The following is a 20956-nucleotide window of genomic DNA, read 5'->3' as shown; positions in this document are numbered from 1 at the left end:
AAGGGCAACGCGCGCAGAGAGGAGACACCGAGACGAGAGACACGCCGAGACAGCCTCAGACGGCGAGCAAGTTTGTTGTTGAAATGAAAATAATCGGAGACCGGGATAGCCTCAATAGGCGCATTCAGAATATCTTGAGATGTGAAAAGGTAAGTCTGCTTTCTCACAGTTTTGTAGTGTATGAGATTGCTCGGAACGCACCCCGCCGCCGGCAATCGATTCCTGCGAGACCACACGCTCGCGAAATGGCGTGCGGTTTCGAAGGAGCGTCCACGTGCCTATCAATCACACTCGCTTGCCTGTGCTAATGCTAGACACATGCGTTAATGCGGCTGCTGAAATGAGGCCGAAATTGCGGGGGACAAATGTTTAACACAGCACAGGCTGCCCTCTCGGCTGCCCCCGCGTAGTAGCCGTGGAACAGTCAATATAGATGTTCTTTGCTGTGCCGAGCGACAGATATCCTCACGCTGCGGTTTACAAGTCGTGGTTGTTGAGCAACTCTCATTTATTCGACATGCAGCGAGGCAGATGCAACGACGGGACGAACGTGAAGGCGATGCGGAGCTGTGCGGTTAAGAGAGTCTAGCTAGCCGCTGAGTGCGACGCCTTCTCTCTCCACTTCGACAATTCGCGTCCATTTGTGGACGCATGTGTCAGTAGCGCTGATGTGCAAAGCCCCACGAGTACACTTCTTAACATGCAAAAGAAGCGTCAGTAGTTCTTCTATGGTGGGCGTTGTCGGAGCCACGCAACCTCTGAGCAAAGCCGTCTTGTCCGCCTGTCCAACCGCACAGGTGCTCGGACGTAAGTCCATTGGCTTGAGCTGGAGAGCCCTCCTGCTGTGTATAGATTTGCTCAAGGAGGGAGCGAAAGATAGTGCCGCTTTTGAAGGGGTCATCAAATGCCCGCCACTACGCATTCATCTGCACTACCTGCAGGGAAATTACAGTTCGGGGAACCAATGCTTACGCGTTGCAGTGTGAACTGCGCACGGTCCTACGATTTACATCGGGTAGCTCCCCCCTAGAGACCAGGGGCGAACGCCAGCGCTGTCTGCGGCCGCGTTGGTTCGCCGTAGCCGATAGAGAGGCGACTATTTCTCATTCGGGTTTCCACAGCAGATCATGGGGACCGCGGACAAGAAAGAGCTGCCGCAGTACACGTGAGCCTCCGTATCACGCGTGGCTGCTTGAAGATCAACCGAGTTGTCTTTCATATGTGGATGGATCGAGAAAGCGGGGGGCCTCCTGGCTCCGGGGTTTGCCGCGACCCCGTGGGCTGCTGCTTAGATTAACGAGCGCAAACCCAACACCGAATCGACGTTTACTCGTCTTGCAAATACACCGCCTGCCAGAGAATCCAGTAGGGAGTTAGGCCACGCAGTCAGACCTCGTAACACGCGAGAGCGCGTTCCCTGATAGAAACCTACAAAGTGTCAGAGGCTTCTGCGAGGGAACATCCCCATCCACTTTCGGTGGTTTTTCAGAACCGACGCTGGGGCACGTATATCTCCACGTGTATGCACGCCTTCGGAATACTACAGCACGTGCTCAAAAAACGTGTCATGTGCAGTATGTTTCCACAGCCACGCGTGTGATTCACCCGACACATGCCTGACACATGCCTGTAAGGCATTAGGACAGCCCTCAGGACTGCGAAGACCTTGTGAGACAAAGTGGTTACGCTTGTTGAGAAGAGACACCTATTCGGTCTTCTTTCTCCTTATCTCTTTCGGCATTCTCAGACTTCCACCTAGAACCATGCGCAAGATTCGCACCAAAAAGTAGGAGATCGCGTTAGTGCTTGGGGTGACCGCACAAGAGAACTTGGATCCGGTAAACGAACAGACAGCTATTCGGTCTTCTTTCTCCTTCTCTCTTTTTCCATCTTCACCGACCGACATTCTCCCGGTGTCTCATTCTGTGCGTGTTCTGGCCTCACGTAATCCTTTTCTGCCTTCGCTGCCTGCCGATGGAGGCGAGGCGAGCCCGACGCAATACAGCACCCGATGGCCCCGAAGTTCAGTCTCAGGATGATTTCCACAGCCGGATTATAGCCCTTGCACTCCGAGATTGGTACATTCTGCTGGAAAATTTATCTCGTCTGCATCCTTTCTTTCCACTTTTTTTTGGTAGTTACCATAGAGCCTACTGGTGGGCGAGGAGCGGGCAGCGCACGCGACGTGCCCCCCTGGGCAGCATTCAGACATAGAGCTTTTTTGCCAAAAAGTTGTGTGAAAGATCTCTGGAAACATTTCCCTGAGGTTTCTAAATCCGGTTTTCGTCTTCCCCGGCATTTCTCTAGCTTTTGCCGCATCCGTGCGCGTATCCTCCTCGTCCCAAAAGAAAACGTTTGTGAGAGGTGACGCCTCACAACACTTTTGCACTCATTGCCTGCGTTGAGAAAGCCACTGCACCTCTTCAAGATATTCTCAGCGGCCAGGACCGTCGTCGAAGTCCACAGGACGGCTGCATTACCTTGGTAAGTTCCCTTGCCTTGCGAATCTTGAGTTTCGTGCGCTGTCGCGAGGCCTCTCTGCGACACCCTCGATCTCTTATCTAACCTGCTTACCACGCTGGGAAGACCCTAATCAGGATTTTTGGCCTGACTGAAAACAGGCGAGACTCAAAAGCGTTTAAAAAGATGGCTAATGTGAAATCTTGTACAGAATGCCCCTGTATTCGGTTGGCGTGAAGCCCAGTTCTGTCAGTGTCTAGAACCTTTTCGTAGCGCCGCGCAGGCTTTCTCATCTCCCTTTGACCGACTCGCGAGCGCGCTGCTTTTTCCCAGTGGATTTCCTGCACGTGTGACCAATCGCACACGACAAACACCGCGGCGGACGGATTTGAGAGGCTCACGAAGTTGCCTCTGTGCTCCTAGAGAGCTGTCTGTTTCGCCCGCCAGAACGCGCGGCCATTCACTGCCGTGCGGAAAACTTGGATTTGTCGCTGCTGGCTGGCATAGCACAGGCGAAAACAATCGCGTGTCTGGCTACACACGCGTCTGACTCTTGGGATAAAAAGAACTGCATCTGGGGAATCTGTCGTAGAAACCCGGCGCGCGCTGGACCGATACGTTTTCGGCCTTGCGTCTGCATCGCTTAAAAGAGGAAACAGCGCGTGGAGCGAGGGTAGCTCTTCTTTTCGAAAGCTGCGCGACGTGAGGGAACGGAGCCGTGTCGTCCTGTCGTTCGCTTCTTCGCTCACGCGTTTTCGGGTTCCTTTGCATTGGTCGGCGTGCCCTTTTTCGTAACGCTTCGCTTTTTGTGTCCGAGGAAAGAGAGACCTGCCCGCTTCCTCTTTCGCTGCTCCTCCTCCTGTCCACAGTCGCGCGGGTTCCCGCCTCTGTTAGATCCCCCGGGGTTCTCCGTCGGCTGCTCTGTTTTCGTTCCCTTAGCGTTTGCTCGCTTTCTCTGGGCCGCCGTCGATGCAGCTCCGTGTTTTCTGGCTCTCTCTCCTCTTTCTTGTCGCACGTTTTCGCCTCTCGCACGGCCTCCGCTCTCCGGGCGCGCCAGCCGCTCTGTCTGCTACCTCCTGTCTGTCGCCTCTTACCGCGCCGCTGCCGAGCGCAAGCGTTTTGTCCCACAGTGGCCCGCAAGTTCCGCGTCAATTTTTCGCGTTTCCGCGCTCGTGCTTCCGTTCCTTTTCTTCTCCGCCTGTCTCCAGAATGAAGGCCCTCTCTGCCGTGCTGCTGCGGCGCAGAGCCGCGGCCTCTGCCGCGCCTCCCGCGACGACGTCGGGCGCCTGCGTGTCGTCCCTTCCCTCTGCGCAGGCCTTCATCCCGCCAAACTCCGTGCGCGTCCTCGGTGCAGCTGCAGGCAGCTTCGCCGTGTCGGGAAACAGAATGGAGAGCCGCCTGAACGGCTCACGCGGCCTGTACGCCTCGCTCACGCAGCGACGGGGCATGTCTTCTGCGAAGAACAACCCCTTCTCCTACGTCGCCAAGACGCTCCCTGGAACTGAGAAAACGTACTACGACCTCGGAGGTAAACGGCGGAAACCTGCTCACCAAAACAAAAACTCGACAGGGCGTCATAGTCCCCCTGTAGACTCCCTCACATGAAGAGCTGCTGCGACGAGGGGCACTGCGTACACCGCTCTGGGAGGCGGCACGAGGTCGCTGTGGCAGCCACGCAGCACTGCACATAGCCTCGGGTTTTATAGCCACTAAAGAGGAGAAGGCCGTCTGGGGAGGCCATGCGACGCGACAGACAGGCGACCTCCCTCGCCGCAAGCTAGCAGCCCTCTAACATGCCAAAACTCCTGCGATTCATTCGATGCTGCCTTTTCACATGCGCACACACGCGTCCTTCGCCCGGAGGCGTGAGACTCAGCTAGGCGACGATAGGGGAGCAACTTCCCAGCTGCAGTGCGCCCTTTACTGCCGCCAAGCGGAAACAGAGAGACATCGCCGTGGCTGCGTGAAGCCGGGAAATACCTGCAGGGGTATGCTAGAGACGACCTTCGACATATGCGTACTGTCCTTTTCTCCCTCACTTAACTGAGTTCCTCCAAAATATCTGTGCCGTTCTTTGTTCAGCTCTGCAGGATGATCGCCTCAAGACTCTGCCGTATTCGATTCGCGTCCTGCTCGAATCCGCTGTCCGCAACTGCGACGGATTTAGGTACTTTGCCTATTTAATGGGAGTAATCTGTTTGTGCAGAGTTGTCTCACAAGGTCTTCTCTTACACGGGCAGCCGCTCTACAGACCAACTGCATCAAGTCCTTGTTCGGTTCGTGCATTGCTAATCTAAGTAACAGCCTCTGTCTGGAGAAGAGCGACTCTTCCTGTGTCTCAATGCTTCTTGCTCACACGTTTCTGTTTTTGCTCCTCTCTAGCGTCCGCGCGGGCGTCCACATAATCTCCGTGTCTCGTGAGTTTGCCTTGTGCGTCATCCACCACATAATTCTTCATTACATGTCTGTCTGTATTCCGTATCCCCTTCCTTTTGCCGGCTATGATGATTTTTTGTCGTTTTTTTTCAGCATCCGCGAGGAAGATGTACAGACCATCTTGGACTGGGAGAAGTCGAGCAAGGCCCAGAAGGAGATCCCCTTCATGCCCGCGCGTGTCCTGCTGCAAGACTTCACGTGAGACAACCGCGACTTCCTGCTCGCTTTGCCTCTCCTTTTGTCATTCCCCCCGCCCTCCTCCTCCCCTCTGTTTGGCTGGCGTTTTTCTCGTCGATGCGTTGGCGTGTGATTACGGCCTTCAGATTCCGTTTCGCTGTGCGTTTGCCTTCTTCTGTGGCCTTGTGGCATCCCTTCACCCATCATATATTTCATTCGTCTTCACTCCGCGTATCCCTTGTGGGTCTCCTTCTTTCCTGCTCGTTTCCGCTGTTGTCCTCCTCACTTCCGCGCTGCGTCAGTCTCTCGATCTCGTCTCCGCGTCGCGCTCACCCCCACTGTGTTTGCTTCCCTGTTTGCGTCGCCTACATTCGCTCGCCGTGTTTTTGTTTTGTTTTCTCGTTTAGGGGCGTGCCGGCAGTGGTTGACTTGGCGGCGATGCGCGACGCAATGGCGCGTCTCGGCGGCGCGCCGTCGTCAATCAATCCGCTAGTCGACGTCGATCTCGTGATTGATCACTCAGTGCAGGTGGACTACTCGCGTTCGCCGCAGGCGTTCGAGAAGAACTTGGCGCGGGAGATGGAGCGGAACTCGGAGCGCTTTTCCTTCCTGAAGTGGGGGTCGACTGCGTTTTCCAACATGCTGATTGTGCCGCCCGGGTCGGGCATCGTGCACCAAGTCAACCTCGAGTACCTCGCGCGCGTCGTCATGGAGAAGAACATGCTCTACCCCGACTCGCTGGTGGGCACCGACTCGCACACGACGATGATCAACGGACTCGGAGTCGTCGCCTGGGGCGTGGGCGGCATCGAGGCCGAGGCGGTGATGCTGGGTCAGCAGATCTCCATGGTCCTCCCGCAGGTCATCGGCTTTGAACTGACTGGCGAAATGCCTCCCACCGTGACCGCCACCGACCTCGTCCTGACTGTGACTAACATCCTTCGCAAGAAGGGCGTCGTCGGCAAATTCGTCGAGTTCTACGGCCCCGGAGTGAAGACTCTCACGCTCGCGGACCGCGCCACCGTCGCCAACATGGCTCCCGAATACGGGTGAGTCCTGCCGCCGCGCGGCTGCTGCACAGACGACCCCCTCCCCCCCTCCCCCCCGCCCCACGCAGGGTTTGAAAGGTCGCACACGCGGAGGGGCGTGACTAGCGGGGAAGAACTCTTAAACGTGGTTGACGGCGATGCGTCGGATTTGCTGGTTTTTTTTTTTTCAGCGCGACCATGGGTTTCTTCCCGGTCGATGAGCAGACGCTCAAGTACCTGAAGCAGACGGGTCGCCCCGACACGAAGGTGGACTTGATCAAGGCGTACACCCAGGCGAACCATTTGTTTGCGGGCGAGGAGGCGCAGGCGGCGATTCAGTTCTCTGACCGCGTGACGTTGAATCTGTCGGAGCTGCAGCCGTGCGTCGCGGGGCCGAAGCGCCCACAGGACCGCGTGCCGCTGAACGACGTCGCTGAGGACTTCCAGGTGTCTCTGAGGAACCCCGTAGGCTTCAAGGGCTTTGGCTTGTCCGACGCGCAGGCGGAGAAGAAGGTTGAGATGGCGTACCAGGGGAAGACCTACACGCTGACGAACGGCTCCGTCGTGATTGCCGCCATCACCAGCTGCACCAACACGTCGAACCCTGGCGTCATTCTCGGTGCGGCGATGTTGGCGCGGAACGCAGTCAAGAAGGGCCTCACGGTGCCGCCGTACATCATCACCACGCTTTCGCCCGGCTCGCGCGCCGTCACTGAATATCTCTCGCGGTCGGGCCTCCTGGTCGATCTGGAGAAACTCGGATTCTACACCGCCGGCTACGGCTGCATGACCTGCATCGGCAACACTGGCGACTTCGACCCCGAAGTCACCGAGGCCATCAGCAAGGGCGACCTCGTCGTCGCCGCCGTCCTGTCAGGAAACCGGAACTTCGAGGGTCGCGTCCACCCGCTCACGCGCGCCAACTACCTCGCCTCACCGCCGCTCGTCGTCGCCTACGCACTCGCTGGCCGCGTCGACTTCGACTTCGAAAACCAACCCCTCGGAAGCGACAAGGAAGGAAACCCCGTCTTCCTCCGCGACATCTGGCCGAGCAGAGAGTGAGCACCCGAACCGCGGAAACCGCACAGAGAGCGTGCTGCTACATACATGTATATATATATATTTATATGCATAGGCATATGTGGCTCTACCCATATATAACTGTATATAATTATGTGATAGCGTGTGTGTATGCATGTAATGGGGGGTATGTAGTTCTTTGCTCTTCGCCCACTGAGGTAGCAGAGAGAGAGGAAGGCGCGCACCAGCATCAGAGAGGAAACACGGACGACGGGAGCTTGGCTGCGTAGTGCAAGTAGACACGCGCGAATATTCACTGGCACCTGCGTCTCTGCAGATGTATTCTTCATTGCGCCCCAGCTGCGGTGTCTGTTGTCCAGCGAGATTGCCAAGGTTGAGGCTGAGGCTCTTTCGGCGTCCGCGTTCGTAAAGATCTACGACAACATCACGCGAGGCACCCCCGCGTGGAACGACCTGAAGACTGCAGAGGCCACAGATCTGTTCAGCTGGGATGAGAAATCCACCTACATCCACAACCCGCCCTTCTTCCAGGTAAGCGCAGGGCGCTTCTCTGCAAGTCGCCAAGGCGAGGGCTCTCGCGTGTTCGCCGGAGCGGCGCTTTTTGCTTGAGTGGCGGACTGGTTATCGTTTCCATCTTTCTGTCCTCTGTAGAGAGAATACTTCGGAGAGGCCCATGCGTTGCTGTTTTCTCAGGGGGGGAGACATCTTAGCCGACACGGACTTTTTTGTTTCCCGCTTTCCGCCTCTGGATCCCTGCGTCCCCCCCTAGTCTCGCGCTCCATATCGGTACGCGCCTTTTTTGTCGTTTTTCAGACGATGGGCAAGGAGCCTAGCCCGATTAAGGACATCGAGGGCGCGTACTGCTTGCTGAACCTGGGCGACAGCATCACCACGGACCACATCTCGCCCGCGGGAAACATCGCAGTCAACTCGCCAGCGGCGAAGTACCTCCAGTCCAAGGGCGTTGAGCGCAAGGACTTCAACACCTACGGCGCGCGCCGTGGCAACGACGAGGTGAGCCTCCTGCGCGGATGTCTGTCGTCTTTCGCATCTTTTCTCGCTGTGCGTCGTGTGATGACTCGTTTGCTCAACAAAGTCTGATTCTTTTTCTTTTTTTCCATCTCCCCGGTAGATCATGGTTCGCGGCACGTTCGCCAACATTCGCCTGGTGAACAAGCTCTGCCCGAAGGACGGCCCCAAGTCGATCCACGTGCCCTCTGGCGAAGTTCTGCCGGTCTACGACGTTGCCATGAAGTACAAGGCTGAGGGAAAGCCGATGATTGTCATTGCCGGCAAGGAATACGGAAGCGGATCCTCGCGCGACTGGGCTGCAAAGTAAGATAGATACGAAAAATAGACTATATGTGTTCACGCATGATTAATGTCACTCGATGGAGGAGTTGACGGCCTGAAACTGCCGGCATGCATATATTTATTTATCTGTTGGTGTATGTACACCGTATACCGCGGACTGAGGAGAGAGTTTTCTTTTCTTTTTTTAAAAAAGAACGCACCTGTAGAGGGTCTGCAAAACTGACCCCAACTTGAGGCCAGTGGTGTATCGGCGTTATGTGTGCGCCTTTTGGGTCGTTCGACGTTTTCTTTTCCGTTGCTTTGTGCGGTGGGTTCGCAGGGGCCCGTACCTGATGGGCGTGAAGGCGATTATCGCAGAGTCCTTCGAGCGCATCCACCGGACGAACTTGGTGGGCATGGGCATCGTGCCGCTCCAGTTCCAGGAGGGCGAGAATGCCGAGACTTTGGGCCTGACCGGCAAGGAGCAGTTCTCGATTTCGCTGAACAATGGCGAGATCGTGCCTGGCTCGCTCCTCAAGGTGAAGACGTCCGACGGCAAGGAGTTTGACGTTCGCTGCCGCATCGACACCGAGCTCGAAGTCAAGTACTTCCAAAACGGCGGCATCCTCCACTACGTCCTGCGCAACCTCGTGAACAAGCACTCCGAGGAGGGCAACAACTAGGCGAAAACAACGCGAGGCAGCGGTGAACGAAAGGGCAGTCGAGCAACTGTGTAATCCACGCGACGCGCGACTTGATGATGAACGCGACAGACGGCAGAAATACCCTCGCCAAGTGCCGTCCGTGGATGGGCATGCAGGGAGAAAAAGAGACTGGAGAGAAGAAAGATGGAAACACTCGACAGGGAGAGGACACCTCGGGTGCCCGCCTGTGCGTTTTCCATTCGTGCGCGTCGTCTCCCCTCTGTGCAGAGAGTTGGCGCGTATCCGCGTTGTCGCTTGGGCATCGACTCCACTCTCGAATCCAAGGTGCGCGCTTTCGCGTCAGGCCCTTCAGCGCCACACAGTCTTCCTTTCCTCTCCGCCGATGCCCTTTTGGTCGCCGCGTCTTCCATCGATTCTGTCTGTGCGTGCGTGTGTGCGTCGCCCGGCGCTGTGTCCCTTTGTAAGTTTGGCATTCATTTCGTTCGCCAGAATGCCTTCAGCAGTTGACCGACTCCGCGTCAGAACCCCGTTCTACTTCCTCGTCCGTCGTTTCGTCTGCAGCCGCAGCTCCTCAGTGGACGCTTCATCGGATCTCTAACTGCCTGGGCGTGTTTCCGTAGCCGCGACCCATTCACCGGCCCAGTCCGTTTGCAGACGCTGCGCATGCAATTGCCTTCGTATCTGATATGTTACCATTTTCTAACACGACATCCCTTGAGTGTAGATGAAGGGCAGGCTGGTACGATTCAGCTCGCTTCAGACTCGTGTCGTCGTCGTTTGTATAAATCTATAAATGATTTCATTATACTTGTGGCCTTGTCGCCTATAGAAGTGTAGTAATGCTTACCAACTTCCGTCTATCTAGTTAGCTCACTGCGTACATAGGATCAGATCAAAAGAGTTCACTCGTGGTGCTAGCAGGCATTAAGAACATAAAGATCATAGCTAAGGCAGGGTGGGGGCGGAGGGGCGAGTGTCAGTCGGCGGGGACATCCTGTCTGACTCCAAAAACTTTCTTCTACACGCGATTCACAGGCTCGGTCCGACGTAAACCGGGAAGGCGAGTCCACGTGCGAGGCACACCACAGTTTGGAGGAAGTCTCGGGTTCTGAGTGCCCACTGCGTAACGGCCGCTCTCCCTCGCCCTGTGCCTTGCGAGTCGGTGCTCCTTTGCTTGTGAGCGCCTCAAGGTGCTTCGAGAGTCAAGTCCCCCACACACCTCGCGAGGCGCAGGGAAAAGCAGATGGCTAGTGCCGCGTGCCTCAACGGCTCAGCGCCCACAACTGTTTCCTTACGTAGAAGTGTCGTTAGCCCTCGACATTATCGCAGTATCCCTCGGAATCGTCGCAGTGTTTCCATGCCAGCAGCGACGCGATGTAGCACAAACTTGGCAAAAAACCTAAAACAACTGTCTCTATATGTATATATTCACAAGATATGCATCTACTATAGTGAGCCAACTCTATTTACGTAAAAATAGATATACATGCTTGTTACCTGTGAAATTGACTAATAGTCTGCCTTGCCATCCGCAAAGAGAGTCGGGCAGGCCCTAGTTAGGATCTGCAGTCTGCCTTGGTGATTTTTTTATGCGATTAGGAAAAATATGGGGACAAAGATGACCCTCGAGAGAGCAGGCCTCTTTGCGAGACGGAAAAGCGAACCGCCAAAAAGTTGAACATAAACAAAGTTGCAGGAAGGAAAAACAGGGCTTCCAGAAGTAAATGAGAAAACGGTAAACTGCATCAGCGGAAGGCTACAAGGCCTTCCTCGAAAACGACTGCATGTAAAACACTATCCACGCGGAAAAACAAGAGCGGATACTTTCTGCAACTAGCGTTGAGGCACCCCGATGGCTGCATGCAATAAATTGAGGGACCTTTCATCGGGGAAGAAGCTGCAACACGTTGTAAAGGGAAATCGATTGCTACTCCACACACCTGCACCAACTGGCAAATGCGAGGAAATATCACCTGCGAGACTAGCCACGATGCTGGGCACACCGTCCGAGCTGCCAGCAAACATGCAGGCAAGCCGAAACAGGTGGTAAAGAGGAAGAAACAGATCACGGAGCAGCATGACCAAAACTCCCATGGCGCCGGCACCGAAAAGGCAGCGTGCGAGGCCTCGATTCTTCTCATCGTTCCTCGTTCTCTTCGTTCGCCTCCTCCGAATGCGCACGGCCGGCAGCCCAGGTCTCTCAGCAGCAGTCTCTGATCATGTACAGAGGGGAAAAAAAATTCTTGAAAGATCTTTTATTCGCGCGAAAAGCACACAGGAGATGTGTGCGGAGACCTTGCTTCCTCAAAAAAGAAACCGTCTCCTAATACGCTGCCGCTCTGCGAGGGCCCACGACTTTCACATTTCCGCTCGTAGCGGACCGTTACCGGGCCTCGCTTCGCTCCATTGGCAAGATGCCTTTTCCATTGGACACGGTATGCGTAGAAACATACTCATATGTCGACATGTGTGAAAATACCCAAGGACACGCGTCCTGCGGCATTTTTGTCGGCGCTTGAAGCGGAAAGCCCTCGCATGGAAAGAGTCACCGCATGCATGACGAGTCGCATACAGGTTATTCCACGTGTTGCCGCCGACTTCAGGAAGCTCGTTTTTCAGGCTCCACCGACGCAAGCACGCTTGTGCTGCAAGGCTTGATTCGTCAGGTCTCTACACGCGGAAAGACAACGGGGCTCCTACCCGACCGCTGGAAACGTACTCCCGCCCTCGCGATCCCACGCTCCCCTTGGAAATATCGAAGGACGTATGAGAAGACCGCAACTGCGTTACGCGCAGCAAGCTACGCTCTGCTGCATTCAGAGAAACGTGCGGGAGAAAAGGAACTCTGGGCACGCCGACAGCTCTGCAGATGCACGCGCGGTTGTAGACCGCGCCAGGACGGCGCACGCTCTCTCGTTGCGAAAAAAAAGTGGTTGAAGCGAAGTAGTCGTCACGTGTTTTGCGAAAACGTCCCAGTATTTCTCGACCCGCCCCATCCGTCGTCCGAGAGCTTCTCATCTTGTTGAGACGCCAACGAGCGTCCGCTCGAGGGGACGGACAGCGCAAAGAATGCCGCTCCGCCGCCGCGCGTCCGCCAATTGTCATGTTTGATTTGGATTGCGGGCCTTATACGTGGTGCTGCGGCAGACACTCTGCAGATGAAACATCAACAAAACGAACAAAATGACCCACGACCTGGGACAGGAAAAGGAAGTTTTGCATACTCGCGTCTCCTTGCGAACTAACGCGCATAGTGGAAGGGATGCGTTCTATCGCTCCTTCTGACTGTCCTCTATCGCGTTACGATCCTTCATTGGGATGACGCATCCTCGCCACGCACACGGGTATGCAACGCTATCCTCATGTTAAAAGCGCTAGCAATCTGAGTATCAATGATCCGAGGAGACACGCAAGGTGAGTTCGCACACGCGCGAGATGCTGCGCGAAGTTCCCACGAATGAGTCCATCGCGCGTCTCCGCCGCAGCCTGGGAGTCACCCACTGCATGAGTTTGAATAAGTCTTTTTCAGACCAGCTGACTTGCGAGCCACTAACCCTGCCTCTCGTGACCGGCGTGAGCTATGTAGGGATCCTCGTCTGCGGGCGCGTGGCTCCAGCTGAACGGCTCGTCGCCAGGCCATACGTCTGCGTCCTCTGCAAAGTAGATTTCTCGAGGATCTCTGCGCACGCCACGGTAAGCCTCCCCGCAGTCGTCGGCACCTCCTTCCGCGCTTGGACAGCAAATCGCGCCTTTGCAGTTCGGGCACACCGCGTTTCGAAGCAGCCAAATATCGATGCAGCTGAAAAAACAGAGGCGCCCACACAGTACCCTGACATGCACGCGGACACATCGACACGCGTGAATGAAAGTGTCGCTCGACGCGTCCAGTGCATCAAACTGCGGTTTTCCGCGGAGGCTCTCAAAGAAGCCGCCGACCCGGCCAAGCAGAAGAGCCGCACTCCAGGGTGCGGGTAGTATACCCACCCCTCTGGAGCCGTTATAGAGACGTGCATGGGGCAATGGCTGGCATGACTGAACGACAAAAGGTGCGAGCTTTCGCGCGAGTCGAACCTTCGATGGAAGAGATGGCCGCAGCCCTGCAGCAGGCGGACGTCGTCGCCCGCGTGGAAATCATCCAGACAAATGGAGCACGCCGGTTGGTCGAGGGGAACGCTGGTCAGCTTCTCGTGCGGCAGACGCTGAATTTGATCTGAACGCAGGCACACAGATGGAACCGCAATGCGATGGGAAGATAAATCCCCAAAACTCTCTAGAACATAAAGTCGAAAAAAAAAAACATTCACATACACAATTGCATGCATGAAGAATTCTTACCTGAAGTAAGCCCCTTTCGAAGGATGTGAATGCCGTACTGCGCGAAGACGTTGACGCGACCCCATCTGTATGTAAACACGCGACGGACAGCATCGGTGCGCCATCCGATGAGGAAGAGGTGAGGCGTCTGAGCCAACAGGTATACTCGCGAACACAGCGCGAAACTGCGACAACTCAAAAAAAAAAGCGAGCGAAGGGAAATGAAGCACACACATCGGCTCGAATCTGCGCGCGTTCAGACACCTCACAGGCCGCGAAGCTTGTATTCCTGCGAGCCCCTTTCGGCAGGATCCTCACCTCGTGAGCATGTCCTCATTCTGCAGGATCTGGAGATCGCGTTCCGCGCGGCGGGCGCGATACTCGAAGACCGCCGCAATCGCTGAAAACAACAAGACACGCGATTAACCACAATCGGGCAGGGCCGCACAAACCCGCTTGATTCAACGCTGGCCTCCTTCCAGTCCCACGCATGCCCCCCGCTGCGAATACCGTTTTAAAGATGCTCATAGACAGACCTGAGACCACAGAAAGCCCTGTACGTATGTGCGACGGTGAAGCGCTCATGACGTCGCGCTCGCCCAGGTGATTGCCCTTACTGATGAAAAGGACGTAGATGACAATCCACACGTAGCAGAGGACGAGCCAGAAGATGAAAAACCAGGGATGGCTTCCGCGAGGCAGCTGCAGGCACAGAACGCAGTATGGCAAACGCGATGCTCACAACCCGAAAATTATGCACTCGTGAAATCTCCGCAGTGAACCAAAAAACGCAGTTGGGACACAAGAAGAGGGAAAGGGGGCCTGCACTGCTGCACCGCGAAGCCTCGAAGAGCAAATCCAGACGCTGATCAGAAAGCTGGAAGGTCCAGCAGGCCTACCCGGCTGCATACTACTCCAACACCACAGCATTGCTCATCTACATATACACATATATATATGATATATATATATATATATAGGGTTTAGGGTTTATAAGTGTATATGTAATGCAAGTGTATATAGATTCACGTCTGTGTCATGCGCGTAACATGACGGGCCGCTGAGGATCGTGGAGGCTTTTATGTCCATCGACTGTCTCTACGGAGCGTCTCACCCTCAGACTCAAGGTGCCTCGCCGAAGCGGAGACGCGTGCGGTCGCGCTGGACTTACACACTGAGGCGTTTTGTCTTGGACCTGCGCGAACCAGACGGTGCCGACGATCGTCCAGCAGAAGAAAAAGGGGAAGAGGACTCCAAGAATCAGTACGTTTACCCAAAACGGAGGTCCTCGCTGGCGGTACAGGATGAAGTCCTCGCCATCCTGAAGATCAAACGAGAGGCGCCACAGGAAGAAAAGCACGCAGCAGCCTGAGGCACGGCTCGCCCAAGAGACACGATTCCACCGCAGGCTTCTGGTGCTCTGAGATCATGCTAACGGCGACAAAGGAAGTGTGTGTCAGAGACACGGGATCCACGAGACCCTGAGATACATCTCGCTGCGCACACGCTCTTGCGTGGAGTGCGCCATGCCTCCACGCGCACAACCGGAGGCCGTCCACGTCGTGTGTAGGCAAATTGAACGCTCAGTCCCGAGCGAGCGAGGTTTGTGCGGCGAGTCTGAACTGAATGCGAAGACCTGCTGTCTCTCGATACAGCGATCCAGTGTCTCTCCACGTCCCTCACCTCAGAGAGGCACTGGCCCAAGTAGTGGGAGAGCCGGAAGGTGACGATTGAGGCGTAGGAGATGAGAAGCCAATACTGGATCGGCTTGGCGCAGGCTTGGAAGCTCTCCCAGTCCACGAAGATGTCCGAGGAAGAGTAGAGAAACGCAAAAAATAAAATTGCGTCGTTCCTGCACACACGCGCACGCAGTATCCGAAACCCCGACTGATTCGGACCTGCAACCGACCCGGCGCATGCAAACAAACGCGATCAGACCACTGTGGCGCAGGCCTGGCAGCGGAAGCTCTAGATCGCACGAAACAGGCTCCGCTGCCATCTACGACTGACTGCGCCAAGACCAATCTGCTAGCTCATGCGAAGTTCAGACGAAAACAATCTCCGTCCTCTCCCTCTCCGGACGCGCCCGAATACCTTCCCGCACTCTGTGTGTATACAAATACACATCTGTATAGGTGGACATCTACGCATATATATATATATATATAACTTATATGTACGCAGATAGATTCACAGACAGAGAGATGCGGGCATATGCATGCATAGAGAAAGCGGATGACTCTACATCCAGCAGAGCGTCCATTCTACGCGCGCCCAGCAGAACCCACGCGCGACCAGAACACCGTGCTGAAGGCACGAATCGTCACACCGTCACAAGCGTAGGCTCACAGAATCTGAGCCGCTCCTTCCTCCATCGCCTGCGCATACAGCACCGGGTGCCTATGACCTTCCCTTCGAAACGCCAGACGAGTCAGCGAGTGGTGAAGAAAGTTACACGGAGGCAAAGGCACGGAATCACCGTGAAACTTACAGCGTGAGCGACGCGAGCACCATGTTGAAGACGACGGAGACACACGGACGCAAAGATTCGCTTATCAACGTTTTTGCAACGCTGAGAAACTCCTAGAGGCCTAGGCGAACATCAGGGTCGAGGAGCTGAGGAGGAGCCCTGCCAGCAGGCAAACAAACGACAGATTCCGGCGCTCACAGCATGACGACAAGACGGCAACTCGACGCGTCCGACAGGGGATACGCTGCGGCGCGTCTGATCGCGACTTCGAGAGTGACTCTGCGCAGAGCCGAAAGCAAGAGAAGGCGACGCCCAGGCTCCGCGCGAGAAGCGAGAAGGTCGCAGAAGTTGTCCTCTTCGAGGTGCGTTCCTGCTCATCCGGTTCGCAATGCGATCACTAACGCGTAACTGGCATTTCCATACGCAGAGGCGGTAGATAAAAGTCATCACACGTGAGAGACAGAGCGTAAACAGAAAGGATGAAGGCGTGGAGAACGATCAGTTGACACGAGTCGCGGATGGTGTAGAAAAGGCGCACGTATGCTGTAGATCGGCAAAGCACGTGAATTCAAGAAGATCGAGGCGAGAAGAGGCGAAGAAGCTTTCTCCACTGAGGCCGGAATTCGCGGCAGGGGAGAACGTGAGTGACGGCGAGGGAGGAAGTGTCACCAGGGAGGGCCCCGAAGCGAACGGGAACGCGTCGAAGAAGCAACGAGCAACCCGGAGTGCCTGTGATGATTGTGGAAGTCGCTTCAGGAGAGGCAAAGGACATCGCAGGGCACACCACGCCGGGAGCATTTCATCATCTCCTTTTCCCTCGCCTTACGCCTCTGCAGACCCGCATTTCTCCAGGAACGAGAAGGCGCAACACTGTTCGAAGTTGGCTGCCCTCGCCTCCGCAGCCAGGGTCTCACCTGTGAAGACTGTCTCGGGTTTCCGAAGGCTTAGGGTGAAATGCGAAGATGGAGAAGCAACGAATGTGATGAAGACGAATCAACATATGCGAACCCGCAGAGCGGAGGCTGGAGAGGCAGTCACACACTCGAAGGCGAAGAAAAAAAACAAGGAGGAGACAAAAGGCGATGAAGAGGCAGAAAGTGGGAAGCCAAGAAAGGGAAATCACTGACGAGCCCAAGCTGTCGTGGGGAACCTTCAGTTTGCGCAGCTGCCGAATGACGAAAAGGGAATACAGCAGGTTGGCAGCCTCAATGACCGTTATGCGATGAGTTGGCACAGCACTGCGAATACACTGTATTGCTGTGGCACGCTAGAAAAGCTGAAGAAGAATCGACTACGAGCGGCGCATGGATCGATAAACGGGCAGGAAGGGAGGAGAACCGAACGCCAGCAAAGGAGGAGGAAAATTGCACCCGAAGAATCGGCAAAACCACAGTGCAACCCGAACAGTGAAGATGAATTACTCTAAAGGTGAAAACAAGCGCATTGACGGGAACACGGAGAAAAATGGAGGCACCGCAGATCAAACATCCTTGGGCAGTGGAAGGCCGCCGTTCATCCCCCTCGGGACTTCCACGTTTGTATCTGCGCAGAAGGCACCTACATCCAGAAAGCGACCATGAAGACGCTTGGAAGGGTTTGCAACAGGCAGGATTTCATGCGAAATAGGGGAGAACAATCGACGTCCTTCGCGTTCCCTTCCACGGATCCCGATTTTCCTCCTGCCGCGGACGCGCCGCCAGCAAGCGCCTTAGCCGAACAATCGACTGCGCTAGCCCCTGCGTCTCTCCCGCGCGAAGTTTCCGTTGGGACATCGAGACTAGGGAGATCACCACGGCGGCGAATTGATGCGCAGGGGAAGAAAATCTGTGGCAGCTCCTTCCGCCAGCTTCTTTGGGACCTGAAAACGTGTTGGCACCCTGAAACCGAGTTTGAAGCCGGCGACTTCCCGGCAAACGCGTGTCTCATCCTCAGACCCGGCAGCTAGTCTCGATTGCCTAGGTCCCCTCGTCTCTGTATCCTGCCGTTCTCTCCGCCGGCAAGGCACGGCAAGCAGTCGAGAGGGACGAGGAAACGTCGCGAGCTGGCGTGTCCTGCCAGGCCGCCTCACTTCTCAGGTGTTGTTTGTGTTTTCTCTCTGAACTGTGGCGCCGAAAATGAGAGAGGCGGCGTTTCCACGGGGCTGCGGTCTCAGTGTGCTCGCATACGGATTTCTCTGCCACGGACGACCCAGCGCCGGCTGCACGGGCGGACGGTCACCTGCCTGCTCGAGGGGATGCCGGTTTGAGGCTGTGGATCACAATACTGCCCACATTTGGAGTCCAATAGCGGCGCTTGAGAATTTCCATGGCTCCACAAAAGTCCCGCTAAACAGGTATTGGCATCACCGGCGACCAGACTAGCCCTCGCCTGCTGCGACGTCGAGGGAGAGGCAGGGCAAACTCGATGGCAGAAGCCAACCAAGAAACGGCGACTTAAGGCGTCTCGGTTCTGTGGTCGTCGCTCGCTCGCAGCAGTCCACAGTAGTCTGTGCTGCGTAGAGGATCTGTCGGTCCTTTCCGCCTGTCGGGAAGGGCTGGTGTGCGGTCACGTTTAGGCTGTCTATAGCCAGAGAAGGACCAGAGTACGAACCTCCAGTCACGTGCTAGCAGTGTCCCCCTGATTTCGCCGCTGAACGCAGATACCGAGAGGCAGTGGCTTCTATTTTCTCACACACTGCGCAGGTCTGCAGGGAGCAGCTTTAGGGGCGGGTGAGCCAGAACCCCGGCTTACTCAGCGAACGGCAAAACCTTCAGCGTCTGACTCCCCGGACACGACTGTGACGGGTACTGGCGCGAGCGAACCATGTGAAAGGTGCTCGATAGGTGGAGAGACGCAGCTAGTGCAGCGCGGTGCTGCACGATGTTTTCAGCGGAGTGTGGCTACCCTCAAGATAGACGTCGCAAACAGAGCCACAGCAGGGACAGAACAGAGAGAGGACAGGACAGGTTTCCCGTGGCATATTGTGAAGACACAGTGACGTACCCGGGGGCCTCCATCGCCATTTAGATAAGACGCAGAACATGGAGTAGCCAGGAACGCACATGTTCCGTGGACAAGAAATAAATGGCTGGCGCATCTGGATGGCCGCACGCTTAGCTCCATGAAGCGCCCCTGGAGATGTATCGTACTGTTCCATAACAGATGAGGGAGCACCTGTGCAACGAGGCTGCTCATCTCATACAGCAAGCTCTATGCCAGACAGCGTCGCTGCCTGTGTGCCAGGCGGGGGACATGGAGCTCAGGTCAACCCCCGCGAGGAGTGCTCGACTCCTGGCTGGTGGGAGCCTCTTCCAGTGAAGTACCTTGACGACGCGCCGGAGAGAAAGATGCTCGGCTGAGGTATAACGCATACGCGTGCGGCTGATGAATATATTTGATCAACAGACAACAAAGATACCTCGTCACCAGGCTACGATGCCCCAGTACTGCAGATTCGTGAGTACGCAAAAGAGGAAGGGAAGGACTCGCACCACGAATAATGAGATACACAGTGAAGGGACGGAAAGCGCGTAAGTCTCTGATCTCAGCGCGTGTATCAAATAAAGGCTAGACGATGTGCGGGTGCGCACTCCCTTCATTGGGAACCGGAAAGACAGGATCGCGGGAAAGGATGTCGGTTTAGTTTCCACGCGTGAGCTCTCTTCGTCCTCGGTGGCGTTTGCGGTTTGCGGAAGTCCCGCAGCTTCTTCCTTTGCTCAAAACTCCGCGAGTCGTTGTTTACTACGAACGCTTACAGCTGTACCTTCAAGCGCCTTGGAGAGGAGCTCAAAGCGAGCGACAGCTGCTTTCGAGCTTCCTAGGCCAATGCCGCTCTGCATAGGGACTTGGATTCCGTTGCCAACATTTTCTGGCTGGATCAAACAACTGCCTCACTTTGTGGTTTGCAGCCCGATGCCGAGGCATGTGCGGGGATCTTGTGCTGTGGTTTGTGTTGTTTTGCGACTGGTAGGTTTCCGGAGGCACAGATGCTACAAAAATTGGTGCACCCTTTCGCTATTTTCTGCCGATCCCCGGTTTCCAAGATGGTCCTCTGCTGGTCCTGTGATCACCGTGGAGCCTTCGGTTGGGCTACTTCGTACGGTGTCTCCGATACGCGTGCTGTGCACGACCCTGCAGGCATCAGGAGTCTTCTTCCGTCCTCGTTTTAAATAGTCCCGCCAGTCCGCTGGGAACTGCGCCTCGCCACGGCGCGCTTCTGAATCTTTTGGACTCTCATGCGTCTCCGAGTGTCCCCCGCTTGCCTTTTTAACTCTCGTGGGGGGGTTCAGGTGGTTTTCGGCTTGCGTAGCCGCGGCGCCGTTTCGTGCGTGGCAGGGTCGCTTTGAGCGTCAAAAAACGAGTTCCTGGCTCGCAGTTCAGGGCCTAGTCAGGGCCGGGCCATACCGCGCAGGGGCTCTAGATTCCGGCTGCTTTTTGGCAAAAAGGAGATACCCCCGTGGCACGGATTCCAGAGTTGCATCTTCACTTGCCCGGTGGTGGCGAGCCGCGAGGGTCACGCGTGCGCGGCAAGGTGGACTCCGCCGCGGAGAGGCGGACGACGATTGGGCGGTGCGACAGCGCTCGTCTTAACCGAGCGAACTACACGGGGAACGGCGAGAGACCGGGGGCTGCGTGACGCCCTTTCTGAGGGAGAGGGCTTTTTCCTCTTTTCCCTTCCGTATCGTGTGTGAATGGACTGCACGCGCGTCTCTTTGTCGCGCCCTCTGTCGTCACGCGCTCTGCGAGCGTTGGAAACCGACAGATACTCATTGCACGCCCCTGGCGCGGAGAAGGGGATGCCATGAACTCAACTCCTAGAGACCGAGCCGCCCCCCCCTCCTGTCGTGGCAAGAGGCGAGAGCCCCTCGTTCTTCGCCTTCCCCTCGCGAAAGAGGGCGTGACCTAATAGGTCGTCTGGTTGGAAGGCGCGTTCTATCTGTGGAGTCGCACTGCTAAGGCAAATGCCAAGCTCGACGTGTGTGTGGTTTGGTACGATGACTCTCTCCTCAGGGAGCACAAAAATTATCTGTGTCTTCGTGCAAGCGAGGCGGCTCCGATGGAGGCCGAGACAAAGGCGCGATACATAGCGTCGA

General features: G+C 56.0%; 2 protein-coding genes across 2 annotated transcripts; one reads left to right on the top strand and one right to left on the bottom strand.

The window, feature by feature from the left end:
- Positions 1-3669: 3669 nt before the first annotated feature.
- Positions 3670-9118, top strand: BESB_059840 (aconitate hydratase ACN/IRP; the record flags this gene model as incomplete). Its single annotated transcript, XM_029364398.1, has 9 exons — positions 3670-3988; positions 4543-4627; positions 4990-5094; positions 5481-6122; positions 6293-7159; positions 7502-7673; positions 7956-8156; positions 8275-8477; positions 8776-9118. 9 exons carry the CDS (start codon positions 3670-3672, stop codon positions 9116-9118), a joined length of 2937 nt encoding a protein of 978 aa, XP_029219106.1.
- Positions 9119-12649: 3531 nt separating this feature from the next.
- BESB_059830 (zinc finger, C3HC4 type (RING finger) domain-containing protein) lies at positions 12650-15928 on the bottom strand (the record flags this gene model as incomplete). Its single annotated transcript, XM_029364397.1, has 8 exons — positions 12650-12899; positions 13172-13310; positions 13436-13500; positions 13733-13814; positions 14032-14116; positions 14586-14735; positions 15098-15266; positions 15906-15928. 8 exons carry the CDS (start codon positions 15926-15928, stop codon positions 12650-12652), a joined length of 963 nt encoding a protein of 320 aa, XP_029219105.1.
- Between the last annotated feature and the right edge of the window lie 5028 nt (positions 15929-20956).

This window comes from Besnoitia besnoiti, chromosome V (assembly GCF_002563875.1).
Source record: "Besnoitia besnoiti strain Bb-Ger1 chromosome V, whole genome shotgun sequence".
NCBI classification, from domain to species: domain Eukaryota; phylum Apicomplexa; class Conoidasida; order Eucoccidiorida; family Sarcocystidae; genus Besnoitia; species Besnoitia besnoiti.
Note: the sequence above shows the minus strand (reverse complement) of the source record. Positions and strands in the feature narration are given on the sequence as shown.